The sequence below is a fragment of the Parasteatoda tepidariorum genome, chromosome 11 (genome assembly GCF_982258835.1).
Source record: "Parasteatoda tepidariorum strain Cologne lab strain chromosome 11, Ptep-v5.0, whole genome shotgun sequence".
Classification (NCBI taxonomy): Eukaryota; Metazoa; Arthropoda; class Arachnida; order Araneae; family Theridiidae; genus Parasteatoda; species Parasteatoda tepidariorum.
The window spans coordinates 89,781,132-89,803,309 of NC_141765.1; the positions used below are offsets into that span (position 1 = coordinate 89,781,132).

General features: G+C 28.4%; 1 protein-coding gene across 3 annotated transcripts in view; it reads left to right on the forward strand.

Moving 5' to 3' along the window:
• The window catches only part of LOC107455199 (endoplasmic reticulum disulfide reductase DNAJC10), an 89,303-nt gene that overhangs the window by 49,857 nt on the left and 17,268 nt on the right, over window positions 1-22,178 (forward strand). For all 3 annotated transcript variants that reach the window (XM_071187559.2, XM_071187560.2, XM_087154837.1), the window contains exons 11-13: window positions 5,488-5,604; window positions 10,111-10,212; window positions 16,929-17,084. In XM_071187559.2, coding sequence (XP_071043660.1) covers window positions 5,488-5,604; window positions 10,111-10,212; window positions 16,929-17,084 — 375 coding nt within the window. The remainder of the gene's footprint in view (window positions 1-5,487; window positions 5,605-10,110; window positions 10,213-16,928; window positions 17,085-22,178) is intronic.

Below are 22,178 nucleotides of genomic sequence, written 5' to 3' on the forward strand. Positions count from 1 at the left end.
TTTTGACGTGGTTTATTTGTGCCGATTTTATCGCAAATCAAATTATTTTTCAATTGTTGTTTTGGCAATTATTGCTACACATTTCTACAAGATTTTTGAAGTCTCGATATTTTTTTATGCCTTATTGCGACATTTTAATTTTGAAACCCGCATTTTAATAATCACTTTTTTACGCGCTATATTTACTTCAATTTCATTGCAAATATAAAAGGATTTTGATAGTTTTTTTTGTGGTTATTACTACATTTTTCTCTGATTTAAAAAAAATTCTGATATTTTTAATACTAGTCAGACAGCACGCGAGTTTTGAATCGTGTATTAAAATAATTACTTTTTACGCGCTCTATTTGTGTCGATTTTTACAGAAATACAAGAGATTTTTCGAAAGTGTTTTTTTCTCTCCCATTATTGTGATTTAGAATATCCTGATATTTTAACACAATATTACAACATGTGAAACTCGATTCAGTTTTAATTTTTTTTTGTAACTTAAAAGGTAATTACATATCTTAGCAAAATCGACAACTTCCTGAAGAGAATTTAAAAAAGAAAAACAAGATGTTTAATTTATATAAAATACCTAAAATTTATACAATTGACCCTTTTGCAAAAGAAATAACTCAAAACACGTGTAATTCTTTTTTAGTCCCATGAACATGTAGAAGTTTAATAACACACACTCAAACTATTATTTTTATTGTCATATGATTACAAAATCATATAACCCGATTCAAATTTACGCGTTTTAAAAATCATAAGTTTTGATTCTTCTTGCAATTTAAAAGTCGCACCGTAATTTGTATTTGCGTGATATTAAAATTGCACATCGCATTTCGTATTAACATTAACGAGATTTAAAAATCATTCATCGCAATTTATGCTCTGGTGTTTAAAAATCATACGTTGTTCTTCTCGCTATTCAAAAATCATACACAGCGATGCATATTCAGGCTATTTAAAAACCACATACCGCAACTAATATTCACGTGTTTTAAAAATCATACGTTGTGAGTCTTCTCGCAATTTAAAAGCCAAATATCTCTATTTGTAGTCACGCTATTTGAAAACCTTGCATCATGTTTTTTATTTGCGAAATTTAAAAATCACACATAAAGATTTGTATTAAAACAATTGAAAAATATCACATCGCTATTTGTATTCACTTCAATTTAAAAATCAGGAAAGGAAAAACATTTGGGACAGATTTCGAAACTGATGAAGTTATTTGCCATAAGTTTAATACTGCCCACAACAACAGCTTCTGTCAAAAGACAGTTTTCCGGAATGAATTTGAAATGTTCAAAATTATAGAGCAGTCTTTTAACAAAATCGTTACAATTTTTATTTAATAACTTGAAAAAGCTATCACATGATCAAGTAGATAAAATAATCACAATAATTAAAAATGTTGCAAATTACAGGATAACCATTAACAAATTTTTTAAACCATTTTCCTCCTACTTAGACCATTTCATATAATTTATGATCATATCCTGGGAAATGATTTGTATATCAATAAATTTTAAAAAAGTTAATCAAATTAAGTTTCATAAAGTAATGCAAATTTTAAAAAAGTGTTGGTTGCAAAAAGTTGTGAACAAGTATCTTAATAGTTTTTTTAATTAGTAAGCAAAATAATTCCAAAATTTTGGCATGCGGCCATCCATTGGTCAATCTGCTGTGCATGTGGCCCTTCACTCAAAAAGGTTGTACACCCCTACTTTTAGTAATAAATTTATTTTTATTGAGAACTAAAAAAATCATTTAACATTAAATTTAAAAATTTGTTTATATTTTAAATCAATTTATTTAAAATATTTATACTTTAAATATCATTATATAGTGCTGTTAGTAAATAGCCTGGGTTGGCAAGCTTTTGATACATCTCAGTTTTTAAAGGTGATAATGGATAAAACTATTTTTATGTATTCATGTAAATAATAGTATATTTTAAATAGCTTAACTACAACACCAGTGCATGACCCCGCATCTATAACCAACATAAGACAATAATAAAAATAGTCGTGGCCGGAGAAAGTAAAGTCACAAACAACACTCGCCCATCCTAAGACATCCAACAATTGGTACTAACCCTAAGATTTGGAACAGCTGCTCCAAAATGAAATTTGTGTTCCAGCTGGCTTAAAAATGTCTTTTTTCCCCAAAATTGCTCCAAGCTGTTCAAAACCTCTAATAATATTCATTTCGAATAACTCACTCCCTAAAAATTGTGCGCAGAAATAAGTTTCGTTGCTCCAAAGCAGCAAAAAAATTTCATTTTTCACCTAAATGCCTATTAACATGATTAGTTAGATGTATATTTTTCTTCATTGGATAGAGCATGGCAAGAAGTTATTACTAAAATAACAAAAATCATTTGTCCATTGATTCTGCTTAAGCATTTAAGTACAGCAAATACACTTGACAATTGCTGTGTCCGGAATAGCCTGGTTGGTGGGGCACTGGGCCCATGTCCCTGTTCTCCTTTGGCCAGACTCCCCATGTAGTAAATGGTGACTGATGCATGTAAAATCTGTCGAGTCACAAAGTCCTCCATGTTCTCATAACAAATCATACCTCTGGGTGTACTAATCCAGGAGTTTCCTTGTCATCTGGATTGGCTCAAAATTACAAAGCTACGGAGTTGAACATTAGTAAGTCATAAACCAAAAATTGGGTCGGCTGTTCAACGAGGGATATAAAATTGCCATGTACATCCAAAACATCATTTTTCGTTGGAAACCAAGCATACGTCTGCACATCATGATTTTTTTTTTTATTGATTAATTTTGTTATTAACATGTTTTTTCCAGGTGTGTTTTTGTTTGATTACTGTAATTTTTGACTATCAATTGTTGATCTCGTGCAATAGAATTATGCCAAACGATACTGACCATTGTTAATCTTCATTCTGATAGTACGAATTTCTAAAAACATGTTTTGCTTATTCTAATAACGTAAGGCTGTTAGGAAGAGAAACAAATAATAAATAAATAAAAAACCTGGTATTTTTTAAAGTTAATAATATCCGCATATATCTCTCAATTTTGTGAATGAATTCATATTACCGATTTATTGATTATTTAATTTTATTTCTACCAGCAAGAAAAAAGAGTATTCAGCTAGTAACAATAAAAATAAACTAAAATATTGCTTAAGTACAAAATAATTCAAACATGCACAATTATATGCAATATAGAATTTAATCGGCAATTATATATATTAAACATGCACCATATCTCCAATTGATTTCTTATTGTTCATTCCTAAGAGCAACTTGAAAGATATTTTTCCAAACTTGTGGATAAGTTAAGGAATTTTGTTACTTTAAAATTTTTAAAATTGGAACTGCAAATTTTTTTATGCTTTGTAACAACTTTGTTTTCATTCAAAAATGAATCTAATCGTGAAGATGAAATTTCTGTAACCAATGCTAAAGATATTCATTGAAGTATTTTGTTCAAAGTTATTGCATTTTTCAGCTTAGAAATCCGTAGCAATTACAGTGGAAAGTCATGTATCTGGAATCGGTGGGACTTCCGGAAGTCCGGATATTAGATTTTTCCGTATAATAGACCCCAAGGTAAACAAAGCTTAAAACGATCTAAATCTAAGAAGCAAAAATTAAATAAACATTTTTTTGGGCAATAATCTTTTAATATTAAAATGATATCTAATCAATCGGAAATAAAATATTAGTAAAAATAATATTATTGCTTAAAATATAGAAAAAAATTTGGCAGTTATGAAAATATTAATTGCTCTCTCCGCCATTTGAACTAGAACGATTCAAGCAAAAAGGGGAAATTCCCGTCATTCATTAAGGTGGGTAGGTGGAGGAGAAAAATTCATTTCCTCCTTATTTGTCATTTAAGTTGAGGGCGGGGAAGTGAAAAATTCTTATTTTCTCTCCCATCATTGGCTATCAATCAAGCATAAAGGCGCAGCATGCTGATTGGGTTCTCTTAATTTTTTCTTGTGTGACTGAGAGTGACTCCCCCTCCACGTTTACGTTTGCTGCGTTTACCCCTTTTCACAGTATTTCTTTCCTAACACTCTAATAAAAAGGTTCCAGGTAATGCCTCTTTTAATAGCCAGCTGCATAGGAAAGAAGGAGGGAGGGGACTCAGTTTTGCTCTTTTGAAAACAAATCTCTCCCCTTTCCTGCATTCAAGAGGAGGAGCGTCACTATACGGTCTTGGTAGATCTTTTCTTCCCCTTTCTGTTCATTTATAGGTTCAATGCATAAATCATTAGAAGCTAGAAACAGAAAAAACGTGTCAAAAGATTTTTTTTTTTAAGAGAGGGGAAGATGAAGAGATGTTTGTTTATTTTGATTGTTAAAAGGTGTCCTGGAAATAGACTCTTCCGGAGAAGGGACGTCCGGATATGGGACGTTACTCTGTAATCCATGCAAAAAATAACTTTTAGTTAACACTTATCATTTTTCATTTCAATAGTCTGAAAAATTTTAAATTGTAAAGTATAAAGTTTTTTGTATCATTTTTAAAGTATCTAATTCCACATGGAAAAATACAAAATTTGAGAGAAATTGGCTTAAATAGTTGCTGAGAAATCAAGTTTTATATGTACAAGTTTTTTAAAATTTAATTTCTCAGGATTAACTGATTTCGCTCAAATGTTGTATTTTGCCGTGTTTAAAGCTTACAATATTTTGTAATCCAATTTATATGTGAACAAGTAGCTTGTTTTCATAAATACATTCTCTAGCATGATACATAAATATCCAAAATGACAGTTAGAGATGGAGTACAGACAGTTTTTGAAAGGGCCCCGTCCAAACACTTTTGCCCCAGGGCCCCAAGGAGTGAAGTTACGGCACAGTATATATATATATATATAAGTGAATGTCTCATACGAGTCTTTCTATATGAATTCATGGATGAAAGTAGATTCTCTTATTAATTTTAAGACTTAAATATCATTCTTTTACTAAGAACCATAAAAAGTCAAGATGCCAACTAAAGATTATTTTCTGAAGTTCATGGGTAATAACTCTTAGTAATATACTTATTAAGAAAATACCCCAAACTCCCTTTCATATCTGAACGCTTCATGTTATTGAACAAATCAAAATCTGTAAATTTTTCCATTTGAATGAAGTTTGATTAAGTTAAGGACATTCTTTCAACCAATTACTTTTCAGAATCCGTGGTTAAATAGCTGGAGCTGTCAAAAATACGTGGCTTTTTCATATTTTCATGGCTAGATAAATCGAAGCTAAATCCCAACAGTCCAACTATGGGAAACCATCATTCTAATGTATGGAAATATTCAATTTAAACTGTTATCTAAATTAATAAAATGCATATTTATTTGATTTAGCCAATTTCTTGGAACTCTAGTCTTTTTAAAGGCATATTATAGATATACATACAAAGGAGGGGAACCCTCTTTCGCTTGAGATACTTTTGCGGTCACTGATATTTATGCATACTTGTCTTAATAGTTTAAATATTATTATAGTGGTGTCCTCCTTGCATGGAATTATTGCCACATTGGAGAAAAGCTTCACAATCCATTCATCACAGTGTAAAGTTTGGAACTGTAGACTGTTCAACTCACGTTAATCTTTGCCGCATGGTAAGCTTCATCAATTGACTTTAATTGTATGTATTTTAACATCTTCCTTGAAGTGATAATCTATCTGAAGGATTTAATCAAATCTCTGTTTTTATCATCTATCTGCTACATTTATGTATCAGGGTATGAAATTTTAGTTCTAAAGATGCGAGCCAGGCAAAAAGTTTTGCTTGCTACTATTTTGCATTCATGAAAAATTTTAACAATTTTCGAAATGTTAACATAAGTAGTACAAAGAACTTTATGGTGACTGAAAGCATAAAAGATTTTAAAACTTAAAAATTGAAACATATTTATTGCAATAACAATTGTATTAAATCAAAATAAGGTTATCTTAAGATTTCTACATTTCAATGTTTCTAACCGCAATGATTTCATATGTGAAATGTAGATGACTCATCATTTCTTACTCTAAATAAGAAAAATGGAGTCGCTTGATATCAAAACACTTCCATTCTTCATTTCACTGAGGTATGGGTGCCACTCTTTAGTCCTGGGGACTGAAAACAGTCTTGAGAAAAAATCAGTGGTCTAAATTCCATCAATTATTTCTTTCCCAATTGTTTTTTAAATTAAATTTTCTTTTATCTTCTTAAAAATATGAAAGATATTTTCTGTTAAAAGTAAAAAACTAAAATAAATTTTAATGAAAGCGTTATTTTACATTTATTGTAAATTATCAAATGTCTCACCCCAATGAAGGAATAGGATTGATTGAACTTTAACATTTGCTGGTGTAAACAAAACTTGTACTATTATTGAATATAAATCTGATTTAATTTACACTTTCCCCCATCGTTTTGAAATGCTAGCCACAGTTAATTTACAATAACTTTTTTTTTTCAAAGAAAATAAATTTATTGAGAAAATATAATGGTGAAAGGAAAAACAACAGAAATGAGTGGCTTTCAGAAAAATAAAGTGGTTTATATCAGTGATTTAACTTGGTGATTAGTGTGGAAAAAGATTATTTTTTTTCAATAACAGCAGGCACTGAATTCGCCTTAGAGGATGACGGAAGTGTTGCTCATTAATTGTTACCCAGTTGGCTCCTGTGAACCATAGTCACGAAGGCGAGCAACATTACCCACGCCACACTGCCACAAATACCTGTTCATAGGGTGGGCCACATTCACACATCTAAAGATTACAGAGAGAGAGAAACATCCATGCCCAGAGCGGGATTTGAACCCGCAGCTATTGACTTCGCAGTCAGACATGTTAACCACTCGGCCACCTGGCCGGTGTGTGAAAAAAAGATATACAAGGTTAGCTGCAATTTATTTTTGTCTTGTTTGCTGTAAAAAAACATTCATAAAATAGAGAAAAATATTGTTCATTTTTTTATCTGAATCCCCCAATTCATTTCCCCCAATTTCATTTTGTTTCGTATATCTGAATTAGAAACAAAATCCCCACTCACATTCATATTTTATTAAAATATAAAATGTTTTTATCATGTTCTTCAAAAATTATGGTGTTCTTTCATAAAATGAAAGAAAAGTCATCATTTCTAGAGCAAATTATCTTTTAAACTTCTGTGATTTCAGAATTTTTGCTATTTAATTTTTTTATACTATCAATTAAAAATTCTAGCTGAAGCAAGCCAGTCATAGGCGAATTTTTTTAATTCCAAAATGAGAACAGAAAAATCAGATTATTTCTTTCCTTTCCAATGAAAAAGAAAAGTATCTATAGATTATAATACTGCTAAAAAAAATTAAAAAAATTTATTTGCTTTTGTATTTTTTTCAGCTATTTTATTGCTTGAACTCTTTCTTTACTCTGTTTTTTAAATTTAACATTTTTAAGTATGAAGATGCAGAGTATAACAGTATTACCTATTAATACCTATCATTTCAATTATGTTATTATTATACTTTTTTAAATTTATTGTTGTTTTTTTGTTGGAGAAATTTGTAACTTCTTTAAGTCATGAAAAAATTCTTGGAATTATAAATCTAAACTGTAGCAGGTGCCCTGTATCTAGTTTAATTAAGAATAAAATTTTTTAAAAAATGAAATTTATTTGCAAGGCTTAAATATTTGGTTATATATATATACCATGTTTTTTTTCCGAAAGCATGCAGCTCTATTGAAAAAAAGTCTTTTTTTCCTTCAATTGGCACTCCCGACGATAAAAAATTTTAGTAGCAAAAAAATTTATAATAAAGTCTACAAAATATGTGCCTCAACCGCGATCTGCTACAGAACAATCACCAACTCTCAGCAAACTTTCTGCAGCACCCTGCAAGAAAATAAACAAAATAATAATTAACAAAACATCGCATAAGGAGACCAATTTAAAACGTATGCATCTTACATCCACCCTCAACTTAAAGAAAGATCGCAAGCTGGAAATCCACTTTGCTCCTTGGCAATTGTAATTGGAACAAACAGATAAGGAAGTAATAAAACCCCAAATCCGGCACTCATGAAACCAACGAAATTCCGTATTTCGGAATTTGCCGAAGTTCAAATCTCTTTCGGAAATTCCAATATGGCACCATATATTACTATAATTCAGTTATACTGTTAATTTCAGAAAAACCAATAAATTTAGTTAAGTTTGGTAATAATTTAGAAAAATAATATAAATTTGGAAACAGTAAAGAAAGATTAATGGTTTTATTATGTTGTAATGCAGATGGATAAAAAAACACTCCCCTTTTATTAGTGGCAAGTCAAAAAAGTCTTGCTGTTTTAAAAAAATAAAGCGACTTCCCTGTGAGTAGCAAGCAATAGAACAGCCTGGATGACTTAAATGTTTTCTAACCTTTCTTCAGTCATTTGAGAAGAAAATGGAGAAAGATAACAGTCCTCCTTTTTATGGATCAATGTCCAGCCCATTCACGAGACTTGGCAGTTTTTGAACATATCAAAGTAGTGTTTTTTCCTGCATACTGCAGGAGCAAGTTACAACCTTTGGATTTAGACATTATCTGTTCCTTAAAAGTGCATTACAGAAAAACATTGATTCGTTGATATCTTGCAGAACTGGAAACAGGCAAATCAGCAGCAGTCGACGTAAAAATTTAAATTCTTGATGCTATGAATATGGTATGTGCTGCATGGAGAAGCAGTGGACAATCCAGCATAAGGAATTGCTACAAAAAAGTTGGATTTCTATTTTCAGAGGAAAATGAATTTCTGGATTAAATTAAAGAAGTTTAAGAAGATTGGGATATCGATCTTAGTGGTAGCAAATAGAAAGTTGTATCTAATGGTCTTGTTTCTTTTAGCGAATTTATTGTCTTTGATGATAATCTACTAACAACGGAATTAAAAGACATTGATGACATCACTAATGAAATGGACGATGAGAATGTGGAGGATGATGAAGTTCCTCCAAATCACACAGCAGTATTAGAAGCTTTAGACACTATTCGTGACTATTTACAATTTAATTCTGCTGCTGAAACTCTCTTATCCCATTTATATGAACTGGGAAAAACTGTTTTTGAAATACATCAGCAAAAACAAATATAAACATGTATTAAGGATTATTTTGTAAGAAAATAAATTGTCTTTGGGTATGCAAAACTTTTGCTTTGTATAATTATAGTAAATACCAAAACAGTATAAATATTAACATTTAATCTTTATAAACATATTTATTCATAATGTCACTGCAAATTGTGAGAGTTTACTGTGGTTTAAATTTTAAAAGTGAAAAGAAAAAATAATTGCCACAAACAACCTAGCCTTATTTTTATTATTTTTGTTAGTGGATTAGCAAGTAAAATATTTTCACTATAAGGTAGATTTTTAATCTTTTATCTTATAGCTGCTGCATTAATTGCTTGTATGCAGAATTAATTATGTGAATTAATTTTGATACAAAAAAAATATAATTATTAATTTCAAGTGTTCTTAATATTAATTAAACACTTCTTCTGTAAATTATTACTGATCTTCTAAAAAGTCTCAATATTCCCCTGGAAGACATTCATGGAAGAAATCTATGCCCTAGTGCGATGAAAAATAATTAGTCCTTTAAGTGAATGGGAATTAGAACCTGGTGTTGTTTTATAGCACCAAAGACCACGATTTCTTAGAAAACAAGTACAAAACATTATCGTTTGGTACTTTTGATCATCTATTTCAAGGGCTCTATTCCACTTTTAGTAAACTTTTGTTAGTGATTGCATTGTTATTTCTTGAATATCAAGTAGTCTTTTGAGTCTAATAACCAAAAAATTTCTATGTTATTACATACAAATGATTTTGTTTTTTAAAGGTAATAAGCAACTGATTACTTTTATCTCTGAATTAAGAAAATGAGAAGCACTGTACATGATTTCAAAAATGGATTTTTTACTGTAGTTTTTTAATATCTTTACACCTGTCTTTCACACTTTCAAATAGTTTATTCTTAAATGCAAGTATTAATCTCTATTATAAGACTAAAAAACATTCAATTGGAAATAAAATAATTTTCATCTTATTAAGAATTAAGTTTTAAAAGTATATTTGGTTGCTCACTAATTTATCTTTTCCTTTTAGTATAATATCAATTCATATCCAACTACGATTCTTTACAATAATTCAATTCCTCACGGATACAGTGGATTACATTCTCATAGTCACATTCTAGAGTTTATAGAAGTAAGTCGCTCTTTTATATTTCCTGCTTTTAAATAATTTACAAACTTGTATATGGATGGGTGATCGTGTAAAGCTAAGGGTGGTGGCGCTAGTGGTTAAATTGCTCTCGCAAGACTTCCGGGTTACTGCTTCCGATATATTTTTACGCCGCAGATTGAAAAACGCGCCATCATATTATTGCATCATATCTTTTGCAGTATTTCACGTGTACCGAGTTCTTTCTTTCAGCCTTTAAACTTCAGCATTATCATATTAATATTATAATCATTAGAATATTTTCTAATTTGGCTAACTTAAAAAGATATTTTTGGTGACATTTTATTCAAATGTAGCCAAATAAGGGATAAAATACAAAACATGGCAAACCTTAAGAATTATTCACAATGAGATATTAACTTTCCAAAAATTTTTTTGGCCTTACGACCTCTGAGAATCAATACATTTCTGAAAGCTCTTATGAATGGTACAATTATGTTTAGATTTGAACCCAAATTACAATTACAAAACTGCATAGAATATTAGGCTTGTTCACACATCGCCTCGTAGTCATAACATAAGCGGAGGGATACACCGGAAATTTTCTAAATTTCTTCCGGTTTAAGGACGCTTGTTATTGTTTACATTAGGCCACCCATCCATATTTGTTAATTTTGAATAAAGAACTCGTTATCTGAATTGGATTTTGTTTTTTAGCTATTTTTACTAATACAATAAATAAAGTATATGAATAAAAATTTTAGGAGCATGTTTAAGAGGACAGCTAAAAATTGTTTATCAATTAACTACTCTGCTGGCATAGTTTATCATAATAAATTTAGTAACCACTCATATAACTTATATAATATATATTTATATATTAAAAACACAAATTTTCTATGAAAAAAGCTTTAAATAAAATTTTTATTTTATTATGACCCTTGATATCTATTCCAAATTTTACTTATTTTTTTTAATAAATGGACAGATATATTGCATTTTTTTATTCTTATAATTTTATCTCAAGTTACTTTATGTTCACATTTAAATATAATAGAAGATATCTACATAACATTCACTTTCCTTTTTTTCCCTATATGTTTTTGCTGTCTTGTTTTCACTCTCATGAACACTTTTACTCTAAGCTCTCTTATTTAGTAAAGGCATGAATTTCTAATAAATTTTTAATCTTTTAATCTCTGTAATATTTGTGTTTTGATTTTTTCTGTGTGCTTACAGGTCAGATCTTTTTTCATTTGCTTTCTTTTTAACAAAATTTCTATTATATTTTAATCAATATAAAAAAAAGAAATTAGAAAAAAATATCACTAAAAGAACAATCTTATCCAGATGTTATACTTAGCATATTTTATTTTTAGAAATATAATTTTATTTAGTTGAGAAAATAAGATTTTAATTACTCTTGAATTCATAATATTAGTTTCTTTTGTGAGATGATTAACTATTTTTAAAAGATTTTTTTTATGAATTAGTATCTGTGATGCAGAATATCTCTGAATTGCAGATATTCTAATGAATTTATTAATCCTTATTTGCATTTATTCTTATTACCAATTCTGGAAGAATCTCAGACAAATTAAGTTAACTCTTTATTTAATTTGCCTAGCATATTATTATTAGTCGCAAGTTAATCTTTAATAATTATGATTTATTAATGAAGTGGGAGTATTTATTATGATTTTATCTCTTCAGTATTTTTAAATGTATGCTGAAAAATAGCATTTTATTTTAATTTACTTGACTCGAGATACATCCCTTTTTCTTTAAAAATTTCTTTCTTGTTATTTTTGCATCATAGATTTAAGAAGTATAAAATTAAATTAAACAGGGATATAGAGTTAAACAAAATGTAATCAGGGATTTTTATCAGAAGTGCCTGCTATTGACTTCCAAATTGCAGAATTCAAATAAAAATTATTTTTTGTGTTGACTAAGTGAGACTAAATTTTATTATTTTCTCAAATATTTTTGTTTCTCTGTTATATGATACCTTTCTTTTGTCTTTACAACCATTTTTCAATGTATTGAGGTGTTACATTTTTTTATTGAAATGAAATATACAATATAATGTATAAATTATGAAATTTTATATTTTGTGGTTTATTGTATATTTTGACCACAGCACTGTCAGTACATATTGCAATATCGAAAAAACTACAGAATTACAATAAAATCTGTGAAGTTTGAGCGCTTTTAAAAGTGGTGACTTTAATGGGCGATTCAAAATTTTTGATCTTTTTTTACTTTTCATAAAGGAATAAAATTCTGATAGTTTTTTTTATTATGTTCAGATGCTGTCGTGGGGCGCAAGTTTTGCACCCCTAATATTATTCATTTTTGTTATATTTTTAAAGTAAAACTGTAGTTTATTTTTAGTGCTAAAAATTATAATAAACAATCTAGAAGTTCAACTATAATGAAAAACAATATGCTCATTAGACCTTTAAGCCTTTGTAATTCAAAATGAACAAAAATAAAGTTGGTTTACTTCCATTATTCAAATAAGGCCTTAATATAGCTCTAACTGAATAAAAAAAACTGTCTGCCATTTATTTATTTATTTTTTAAGTTGGTGATACTCAATGACTTTAAAATGTTCCTTGAATTAAAAAATTTTATTAAAATATATTTCTAACATAAAAAAAAATGTGAAAAAATATTAAAATTTTAACAAAAGGTGTTATAATATAACCTGAAGTTAAATTGTTTTTTACTCATTTATTCATTCTGTGCATCATAGTGAATTTCTTATCTTTTTTGAAATATTTTTATTCCAAAATCTCTGTATAACACTCCAAGAAAATTTTTTCCTTAATATATCTTACTGGTCAAAAATATTTTTTTGGTGAGGAATTTAGAGCAGATTTATGTTATTTTAAAATTATTATTCATCGTAGCTTAATTTTTAAAATTAAGCTTAATATATTTATTAAGCTTCACTTTGATTTTAGTTATTGAATCATATCATGAAACTAAAATTTATACATTGCTTTTTTATATTAAAAAAAATTAATAGTTAAATGTGTAATTTTTAAATAAGAGCAGAAAATAAAATAAAAACATAACATTTACCTGAATAATAAATAATCAAAACATTAAAAATAGCATGATCGTCTTTCTTTTATTGCACTCTTTCCTACCAAATCAATTGATGAGAAATACATGCAAACAAACTATGTAATTAATTCAAGGTCTATTACTGATATTTAATAAATTAAAAGAATAATCTTACTGAAAATTTTGATGCATCTTTAATAACCTTTTCCCATATCTTATTGAAGTAAATTAGTTATTTTATTGAAGTTAATTTGTTTTCTTCTACAAGTGTGAAAGCTGAAACAGACACAATTGACTAGCAACAAAATCAAAGCAGAAAGTTTTAGGTTATAAAGTTTTGTGCAAAGGTAAGTAAATAAAGAGAAAATAAGAAGCTAGTTGGGCTACCATCTGACTCTAGTTATTTACAGAGCAACTATTTGTCCAAAATGCTCCGAAATTTCGAGCCTTTGGACAGGTGCAGCTGAGAAAGGGATAACATTCTTTTTTGAACTGAATGCTAGTTCATGTTGGAGTAAAATTAAAGAGAAAAAATGGACAATTCTCGACAGTTCATCGGTAGCTTGCAATGATTTTCCAAGTCTTTCAACTGGTCATTTGCAAAATAAATACAAAAAATAATCTTTAAAAAGAAAAAATTTTGGAAAATTCTGATTGATCTATTTTTAAATAGTCAGGTTTCTCTTTAACAAGCTTTCTAATTTTACTTAATTAACCATTATAATTAATTTATTTCTTAAACAGATCTTAATAATTTGAAAAAAAATTTAAAAATCCCAAAAAAATTACAAATTTTCTAAAAACAAGCATTTTTTTTTTAATTTTAAACAATTTATTAACAAGGACTGACAAAAGTTGTAAAATTATTGTGACTTTATGATATTTTTTTGCAAAATAAAAAACTAGCTAATCAAAGGCATACATGACTATTTTTTTAGTGATATGGGTCATATTGGTAATTCTCTTTATGCAGTAAAGTAGTCAAATATTTAATTTTTTATTTACATTATAAGAAATCCTCCTGCTTGTAACAAATAATAATAGTATAATATACTGGAAAAGATAGTCACCTGGTCGTGAGTTTCCGATTTGTCAACTCTCTCATTTGTTTATTCTTTTTTACTTTTTTGACACTGATATCTATGATTAAATTTGATGTAATGATTCCCATTCCCAGTTTTTGTGCCAAAAGTATTTGTATCCAAACAATCGTACTTTGTTTTGACACTTTTTTGTAAATATTATGCCCCAAATGATAAATTCCTTTATGCGTATTAGCCAATTTCACAGCTTTGGTCACCAAACATTAAAATTGTAAAGTATATTTATGAGGTGAACACAATTTTGATTGAAGAAAACTTTTTATGATTTGTAAAATAAAAAATATAACATTTGTATAATTTAAACAATAAGCATCAACTTTGACATTCTCATATCAACTATATAACAATATAATGACCATCTGTTTATTTATTCCTAATTCAGTAAAGACTTTATATATGACAAGATATTGAGTCAAATAAGAGAATCTTAACAATTTTTAAATTTAACAATTTACTTTAAATAAAGAAAGTAGTTTTAAAGCAATTGAAAGGCTGAGAACTTACTGTCCTCTAAAACAATTAATCAATGTTATGATAATAAAACAAAACTCTAACGATCAGTTATCACAGCAAAAGTAAGATTTTTATTACCAAGTAAGAAACAATTATTACCATTCTACAAGGCACAGATAAAATAAAATATGTCACAGTTTTCATATGCATAGAATGCATAACAATCTAATAATAAATGTTTGAACTTTTGAAGCGAATTACAAACAATAAAAGCTATTATGTAAACAAAAAAACAAAAAACAAGTTGTTACAAATGAAACTATTATATGATTCTAGCAACTTAATTCTTTTGAAATTTTAAAAACTAATAAATACTTCAAAAATAATAACAAAAAAGTTTTCTATGTCTCAATTTTGAAGCAGAATATAAATTAAAACATACATCTCACTCTTTTTGATCCTGCTTTTCTCTGAATCGTTCTTGTTAAAATGGATGAACTGTGTTAAATTACGTTACCTTAAGTTAGTAAATGTGTTTTTGTACTGAGGGGGAAAAAAAGGCCTCATTTTAAAGTGACAATAAATTTAATAATTTTCATAGTATTTTTTTTTCATATCTTATTTAGAAGCGTATAAATTGAATTAATAAAATTTAAAATAATTAGACCAATTGTTGAGTTACAGAATCGAATAAGCTAAAGTTGTTATAAAATTATGAGTAAAAAGTTACAAGATAGATAAGTTATGAAATTAATGAAGCATAACATGAAAGGATAAGTATATAACAAAATATATGATAAATTTAATTAGGAAACAAATAAAAAGCAGGTGAATAATTTCAGATATACATAAATAACAGGGTTCAAAAGCGGAATTTTCCATGACAAATTTAGGATACATTAAAAAAAAAGTTTAGCAGCCACAATTTTAAGTTTTAAAAACTATGATTTGATGTTATAAAAAAATTAATTAACTATACGAAAATGGTAGTGAATATGTCATACATTTGTTTCTTTATGTCATAGCTTTATGAAAAATTATTTTTTCCTCTTGTTTTCGTAATAGCACACATTTTCTGTAAAATATTTAATCAAATTTAATGGAAAATTTTTTCTAATTTTTTAAGAACTCTCTTATAAAGAAAATATTTTCAATCAAAAGTTGTTCAGTATAAAAGATATGTAATTTTTTTTCAAGATATTGTGAGCATTTTGAAGAAAGGTGCATATTTTTTCTAAAATGGAAATAAAAAACTTCTGGTAAAAGTGAAGGAAATGAGAAGAATTGTTTTTCAAACTACGTTGAAAAACATTTGTGATACTTTTTCTTTAAAAACATGAACACTTCATAATGTGATGATTTATATAGGAGATTATTGTTTTAACTTAGTTTATTAATTAAGATGTTCAAAAGAAATTGATTATTCTAAAGATATAAATATTTTATTTTTCCGCATTTTTATTTAATTTACAGGAATAGTTTCTATTTGAAAACTTATTTAGAGCGAAATAATTGTATAATTAACTGTAATAATTGTGTGTATGTAATGTCATTATATGATATTTTGGCAAATTTTTCTTCCTCTTTCTTTATTGAAAGACGAAGTATTTTTTCTCGTTACTTGAATTTTTCTAGTCTTAAACGAGGATAAAATCTTCACTTAACTCATAAAGCAAGCTATAAAAATATCCATGAGCGCGAAGATTTGTTTACTATTTTTGCGAGTGCTGTATTGCCTGTCAGTGAGGGTTACTAGATAAGGCAATGAAACAATTGTCTAATAAAACCGCGACAAGTGGAGGTGCCTGGGAGTCGACATTACGGAAAATAGCCACCTGGTCAACCTAGCACCCGGATTTGATAGTTCTTGTTTATTTATAAAAAAGATTCTTTGACACTCTTTCTGATTGAAACTTATAAGCTCAGTAATGAGCATTAATAACTTATTAGGAATTAGTGAAAAAAGGACTTTGCTACTATAAAAAAAGGTATGAAATCCCTGAATATTTAATGAAATAATCTACTCAATTTTCTTATGTTATTTTATAGTAAAGATTCATATTTAAATTTTTATGAAAATGTTGCATCGAACTTTTTATTAAATAGGATATCTTACATCCATCCATTGTGTCTCTTTCTCCCCAACTGTTTAATGATCTAGTGCGTTCAAAGAGGATGAATGAAATCTGGGTCATAGATTTCTATGCTCCGTGGTGTGGACCTTGTCAACAACTAGCTCCACAGTGGCAGAAACTGGCAAAGGTTTGTATCTTGTAATGATCCCAAATATTTTTATTGTGGATATTCTTCATTAAATTTAGGACTCTGTTTTATACAAAATTATAAGGTGCCTATAATTTTTTAGGTGAACTGCTTACAGACAATGTAAATGCAATATACAATTATATAAAATATTCTGTTACAAATCTTTTAGGAAAATGCACACACTGGCCTGATCTGATGATAGTAACAAGATTTTTTATTTGCATGTGGTAATGAATTAAAATCCTGAAGGTGAATGATATGATCTTATACTGTCTGAAATTTGAAAAGCAGGTTTAACTCTATCAATTGAGACAGCAGTACATTTACCATTAAGTTCTATGAGACATATGTTTTATCTTAACATTATATTACCAAATGAGGTCCTGTATGTGGAGGATTTGAAGCTGGTTTTACACTATAAATTCGTAAAAATACACAAGAACAAGTTTGTAAAGATTTATGTACATAAACAGGATGTTTGCCTTGATGAATTGGTGAAACAGGACTTACAGTATTCATTCTGTGCTTGAGTTGTGCTACATAATCTTCTGTTGGTGATGTTAGAGTGTTAGCACAGTTCAAAATGTCTGATGACAGTCTAAGTGTGTTGCCGTACGAGAGTTCAGAGGGAGAAGCATAGATATCAGACTTAATGGCTAAACTTATACCAAGCAACACAACGGCTAAAATTTCCGAGCATTTCGGTGTATTATGTGCCATGTCTTTTCAAATGACAATGGAATCTTTCTATGATTCCATTTGAAATTGGATGATAACTAATAATTCCATTTGAAATTAGATAACTAATGATTCCATTTGAAATTGAATTATGGTAATTATTACTATGAATTTTATGTGTTCCAAGAATGCTAGTAAGTAAGTTCTCAGAATAGTTAGGATTCAAAATTTTGCACTTGATCAATAGTAATGGTAATTGGGCATCCGAAGCGAGATATCCACCCATTAACACATGATTTACAAGTACAAAGTCCCCCTGTGGCGGAATCGTGGCGACATTGTAGCAGAAAGTTAAAGAGTTCTTGCAAAAAGTTTTTTCCTTTGGGAAGTAAAAAAATTTTTCTTTTCTGCAGAAATTTTCAAAAGATTTTTTCTTTTCTTCAGTATTATATTCCATAGATACTTTTCTTGCTCATGGGAGTGACAAAAAATTATTGTGATTTTTCGGTTCTCATTTGGGAATAATAAAAAATAAAGTGTAATGAAGTAAAAAGTTTTTCTTTTCTGCAGAAATTTTAGTTCTCTTTTTTATGCAATTATTACTATTGATTTACACATAGCTTTTAAAATCAAATATTTTTAATACTGTATTATTTATTACAACAACTGTATCTCAAAATGAAAACACGCATATTTAGTAACCTCTTTTTGAAGAGTTCGAGAAATTGCTGTCGCTCTTTTTTTCGGTAGTTACTGTTACAGATTTCATAATTTTTTTTTAATGTTATGATGATTTACAAAAGACGAAAAAAAAAACTAATTAGTGTCTTTTCCCCCTACATAATGTAGAATATTGACATATTAGAATAAAAAAAATATTACATATTCAATTAAAAAAGTTTTTTTTTCTTTGTAGTTGTTGCTTCTATTACTTTAAATTAGTGCCATGTATATTTGTTATTTTCAAAAGTATCTTGCAGAAAGATATTAGTATTAGAGAGGTTTGTTGCAGAAAGCCCAAAAAAATTCTGCCACAAGGCAAAGTCCCATATCTATACATCCATTTAACAAAAGGGTCTCTTTTCCAGATACTTTTTAACAATCAAAATTAACAAAACTCTTCAAAATAATTTTTTTTTTACCTTTTTCGAGTTGTTAAAAAAGTATGCAGGGATAAGAATTCTCTGGTTTTTCATTAAATTCCCTTAGTTAATCACTTTTACCCAACTTTTTTTTGTTCAATTTGAATCTGATTTCCGCTATAATAGAAAGGAAATTGGATATCACATAAATGAAATCCATCATTTCACTGCAGCTCAAAGAAAAGGCTTACAGATATTTTCTCACGTTTCGCATAAAAAGATTATTAAAACGAAGAATCGTGCACAAATTTCACATTTTGGAAAAATTGCGGATTTAAGATAAAATTGTCGCTGCTAAAGTGATTGTTCAAAAGTGCGCTTCAGAATTTGTGTAATAATATTATTTTAAATTTTTAAGAACTATGTGGAAACCCCTAACTCGGGAAATGCTATAGACAAAACCACATGGACAATAAAATCCTCAAAAATCGAGTACATCAAAAGTTTTTTCCTTTAACGGGAAAAAGTAGAGTGGTGGAAAACATAACTAAGATTAAAGACTAAATTGAGAGTATAAATCAAAATTTATTCATCTCCAAAACTTTCAAACAGTTAATTAAAAACTTGATAAACTGGTTGATACTATTAACTACATATTTGCTCTCCGGCATCCGACTAGGTAAGCTACTGTAAAGAGTACGACCAACGAAAAAAAGGAAAGAATGAAGAGAACCTTAAGGACCTTGCGAGCTCTACTTAAATTGAGGCTATCGAATCAGATGTTGGTAGTGGTGAGAATCGTAAAATGAGTTTTTAAATAAAGGAATAAAAGAAACTTTAGTTGCCATATTTGGGGATAAATGAGTAACTGATCACATTCAAAGAGCTTAGTGAAAGAGAACATGTTTGCAAAAGTCAGTTTTAGAATGTATAGAAACAAAGGAATGCTATTTGCAAATCATGCTTATTCAAGAAAATCATGTAACCTAAATATTTGTCAGAATGAAATAACTTTTAATAATAATAATAAAAATACCAGTAAAATTTACTATTATATATATATATATATATATAATATATATATATATATATTATGTATATATAATATATATATTATATATATATCAAAATGTCTTTAAAATGCCACTTAAAAAGTTTTTTCAATTTTATCGAAAAGAAATACTGTAAATTTTATAAAACCTTCCGAATGTGCATCAGAATCGTTATCTTTATGTGGTCCTCCAAATTTTATCCTGGATGTTTTTCTTTTCTTGCCCTTACCTAGGAGACTCGTACTGAGGTGTAAAAGCAATTAGCACTACAACTTTTCATAAATTTATAAGAACTTATGTAAATTTGGTTTTAGTACAAAATTTTCACACAAATAATGTTAAAACTGCTTTAAAAAAAGTTTTAAAAAATTTCAGATAATAAGTTCAACGTTCAGATTTTAAAATCTTGGAAAATCATAAATCATTTATTAATCCATTCAAATTTTATTTTAAAAGAATTTTTAAAAAAGCTCTGTTTTCTTTGAAAGTAGATCCAAAAAATCTCCACTTGGTTGCTTGCTCCGCTTGGTTGTCATTCCTTCAGTTTCTTTATGGTTGTTTTCAAATGTTTCATTTTCTATGGAAAGATAATTTGGCATTATTAACTTTCGCCGTATATATAGATCTTTATTGCGACCCAATTTTTTCGAAATTTTATCTTCTATATTAAGAGTCAGGATCCCAAATATGTAAAAAAAAAACTTTATTCAGAGAAAGTATGTTTTTGTGTCTCATTTTGTAACTTAATTAATAGTTGGCACTTATTAATTAGCATATTTGAGGTCACCCCCAGGAACCATTAAGATTCACACTTAGTTCATGAAAATCCGATCATTGAAACGTTATTCAGGGTGATATCTTTTTTTTCTGCCGACTGTACATACAGATATACTTCACTGCATTACTTGAGCAAATGCGTGTTGCAGTATCAATGAAAGGGGAACAGTATTTGAAGATTCGAAATAATTCCCCACTCCGAGCATTCACAGAGAAAAAATTCAAAGACTTTGGTTAGCAGTATTAAAAGTTGTTCCAAGCAGCATGTCTGGTACGAAAGGACGCTAGCTAATATCAATGACCACTTTAGAATTCATTAGCTTCAGCTTACACATGTAGGTAGACAACATGAACTGAGAATCTCCATTGTTTGAGTATTTAAAAGAATCATCTGCACGCAGGATTCTGGCCAAAGAGTGAAGCAATTTCACCTATTATTCAAGAGAAATGAATACCTAGTTGCATATATCCTACTATCTAATCATTGATGCCAATAACTAATGTTTGAAAATTACATAAAAATAAAATTTATGCTAATGACATGCCCTTTGGCAAATTATCCCATGATTGCCAAAACAGGTATAGTCAAAACCTCTGAAAGACAAAAACCCCAACTTTTGATGAGCAACTTTTGTCAATTGACATTTTGAGTCTGTGATAGGCAGAACAGAACAAAGCTAATTTGTAAGGGTGGACTGTGTACTTAATGCCACATGCTTTATTTGAAATGCACACACTTCCTAATGAATAAGAAATTGTTGTGTTATTTAATGATAATCAGACATTTAGACAGAGACCTTTTAGACATTTTATTATAAACCTGATAAGTAGTAAACATGTTGGAAAAAAGCATGTACACAAACAACACTAATTGATGGATTGAGTGAACAGTATTGCCAAAATGATAAAGTGTATAGCATAGACAAATTTTACCAGAAATAGTAAATATATATATTTAAAAAATTAACACACTTCTTTCTATTTATTTTTATACCAGAAAAATATAACTGCATATATATTAAGAAGACATAACTTTTAAACACAAAAACAACACTTATAAGAAAACATTATCTTTAATGCTAAACAAAGTCTAAATGCAATTTAACTTGCTTAATTTTCAAACTAAGCCAGACTTATACCAATTTTAGCTTTACTTTGAAGTTAAAAAGACACGAATTTTTCTCAAAACTGAAGTAAAAATATTAGCAATATTTGAATCTGAATCTACCTTAATCTCAATTCAATATGCTTAGAAATTTTCCATATTTAGCTATATTAAGAGCTCCAGAATTATCCTCATAAACTATAATGGGTTGTTAAATCTCAGTAAAAATATTCTTAATAACATCTCTTAAAAAATTATTTTTGTTACAGCTTCAGACAATGCAATATGTTCTGCAAAAGTAAATGACTTAGTAACACAGTTTTTTTAAAAAATTCATTTAATTATTTATTTTTTCAATTTCCAATAAATCAGATTTCCAAATCATTGAACTACAAAA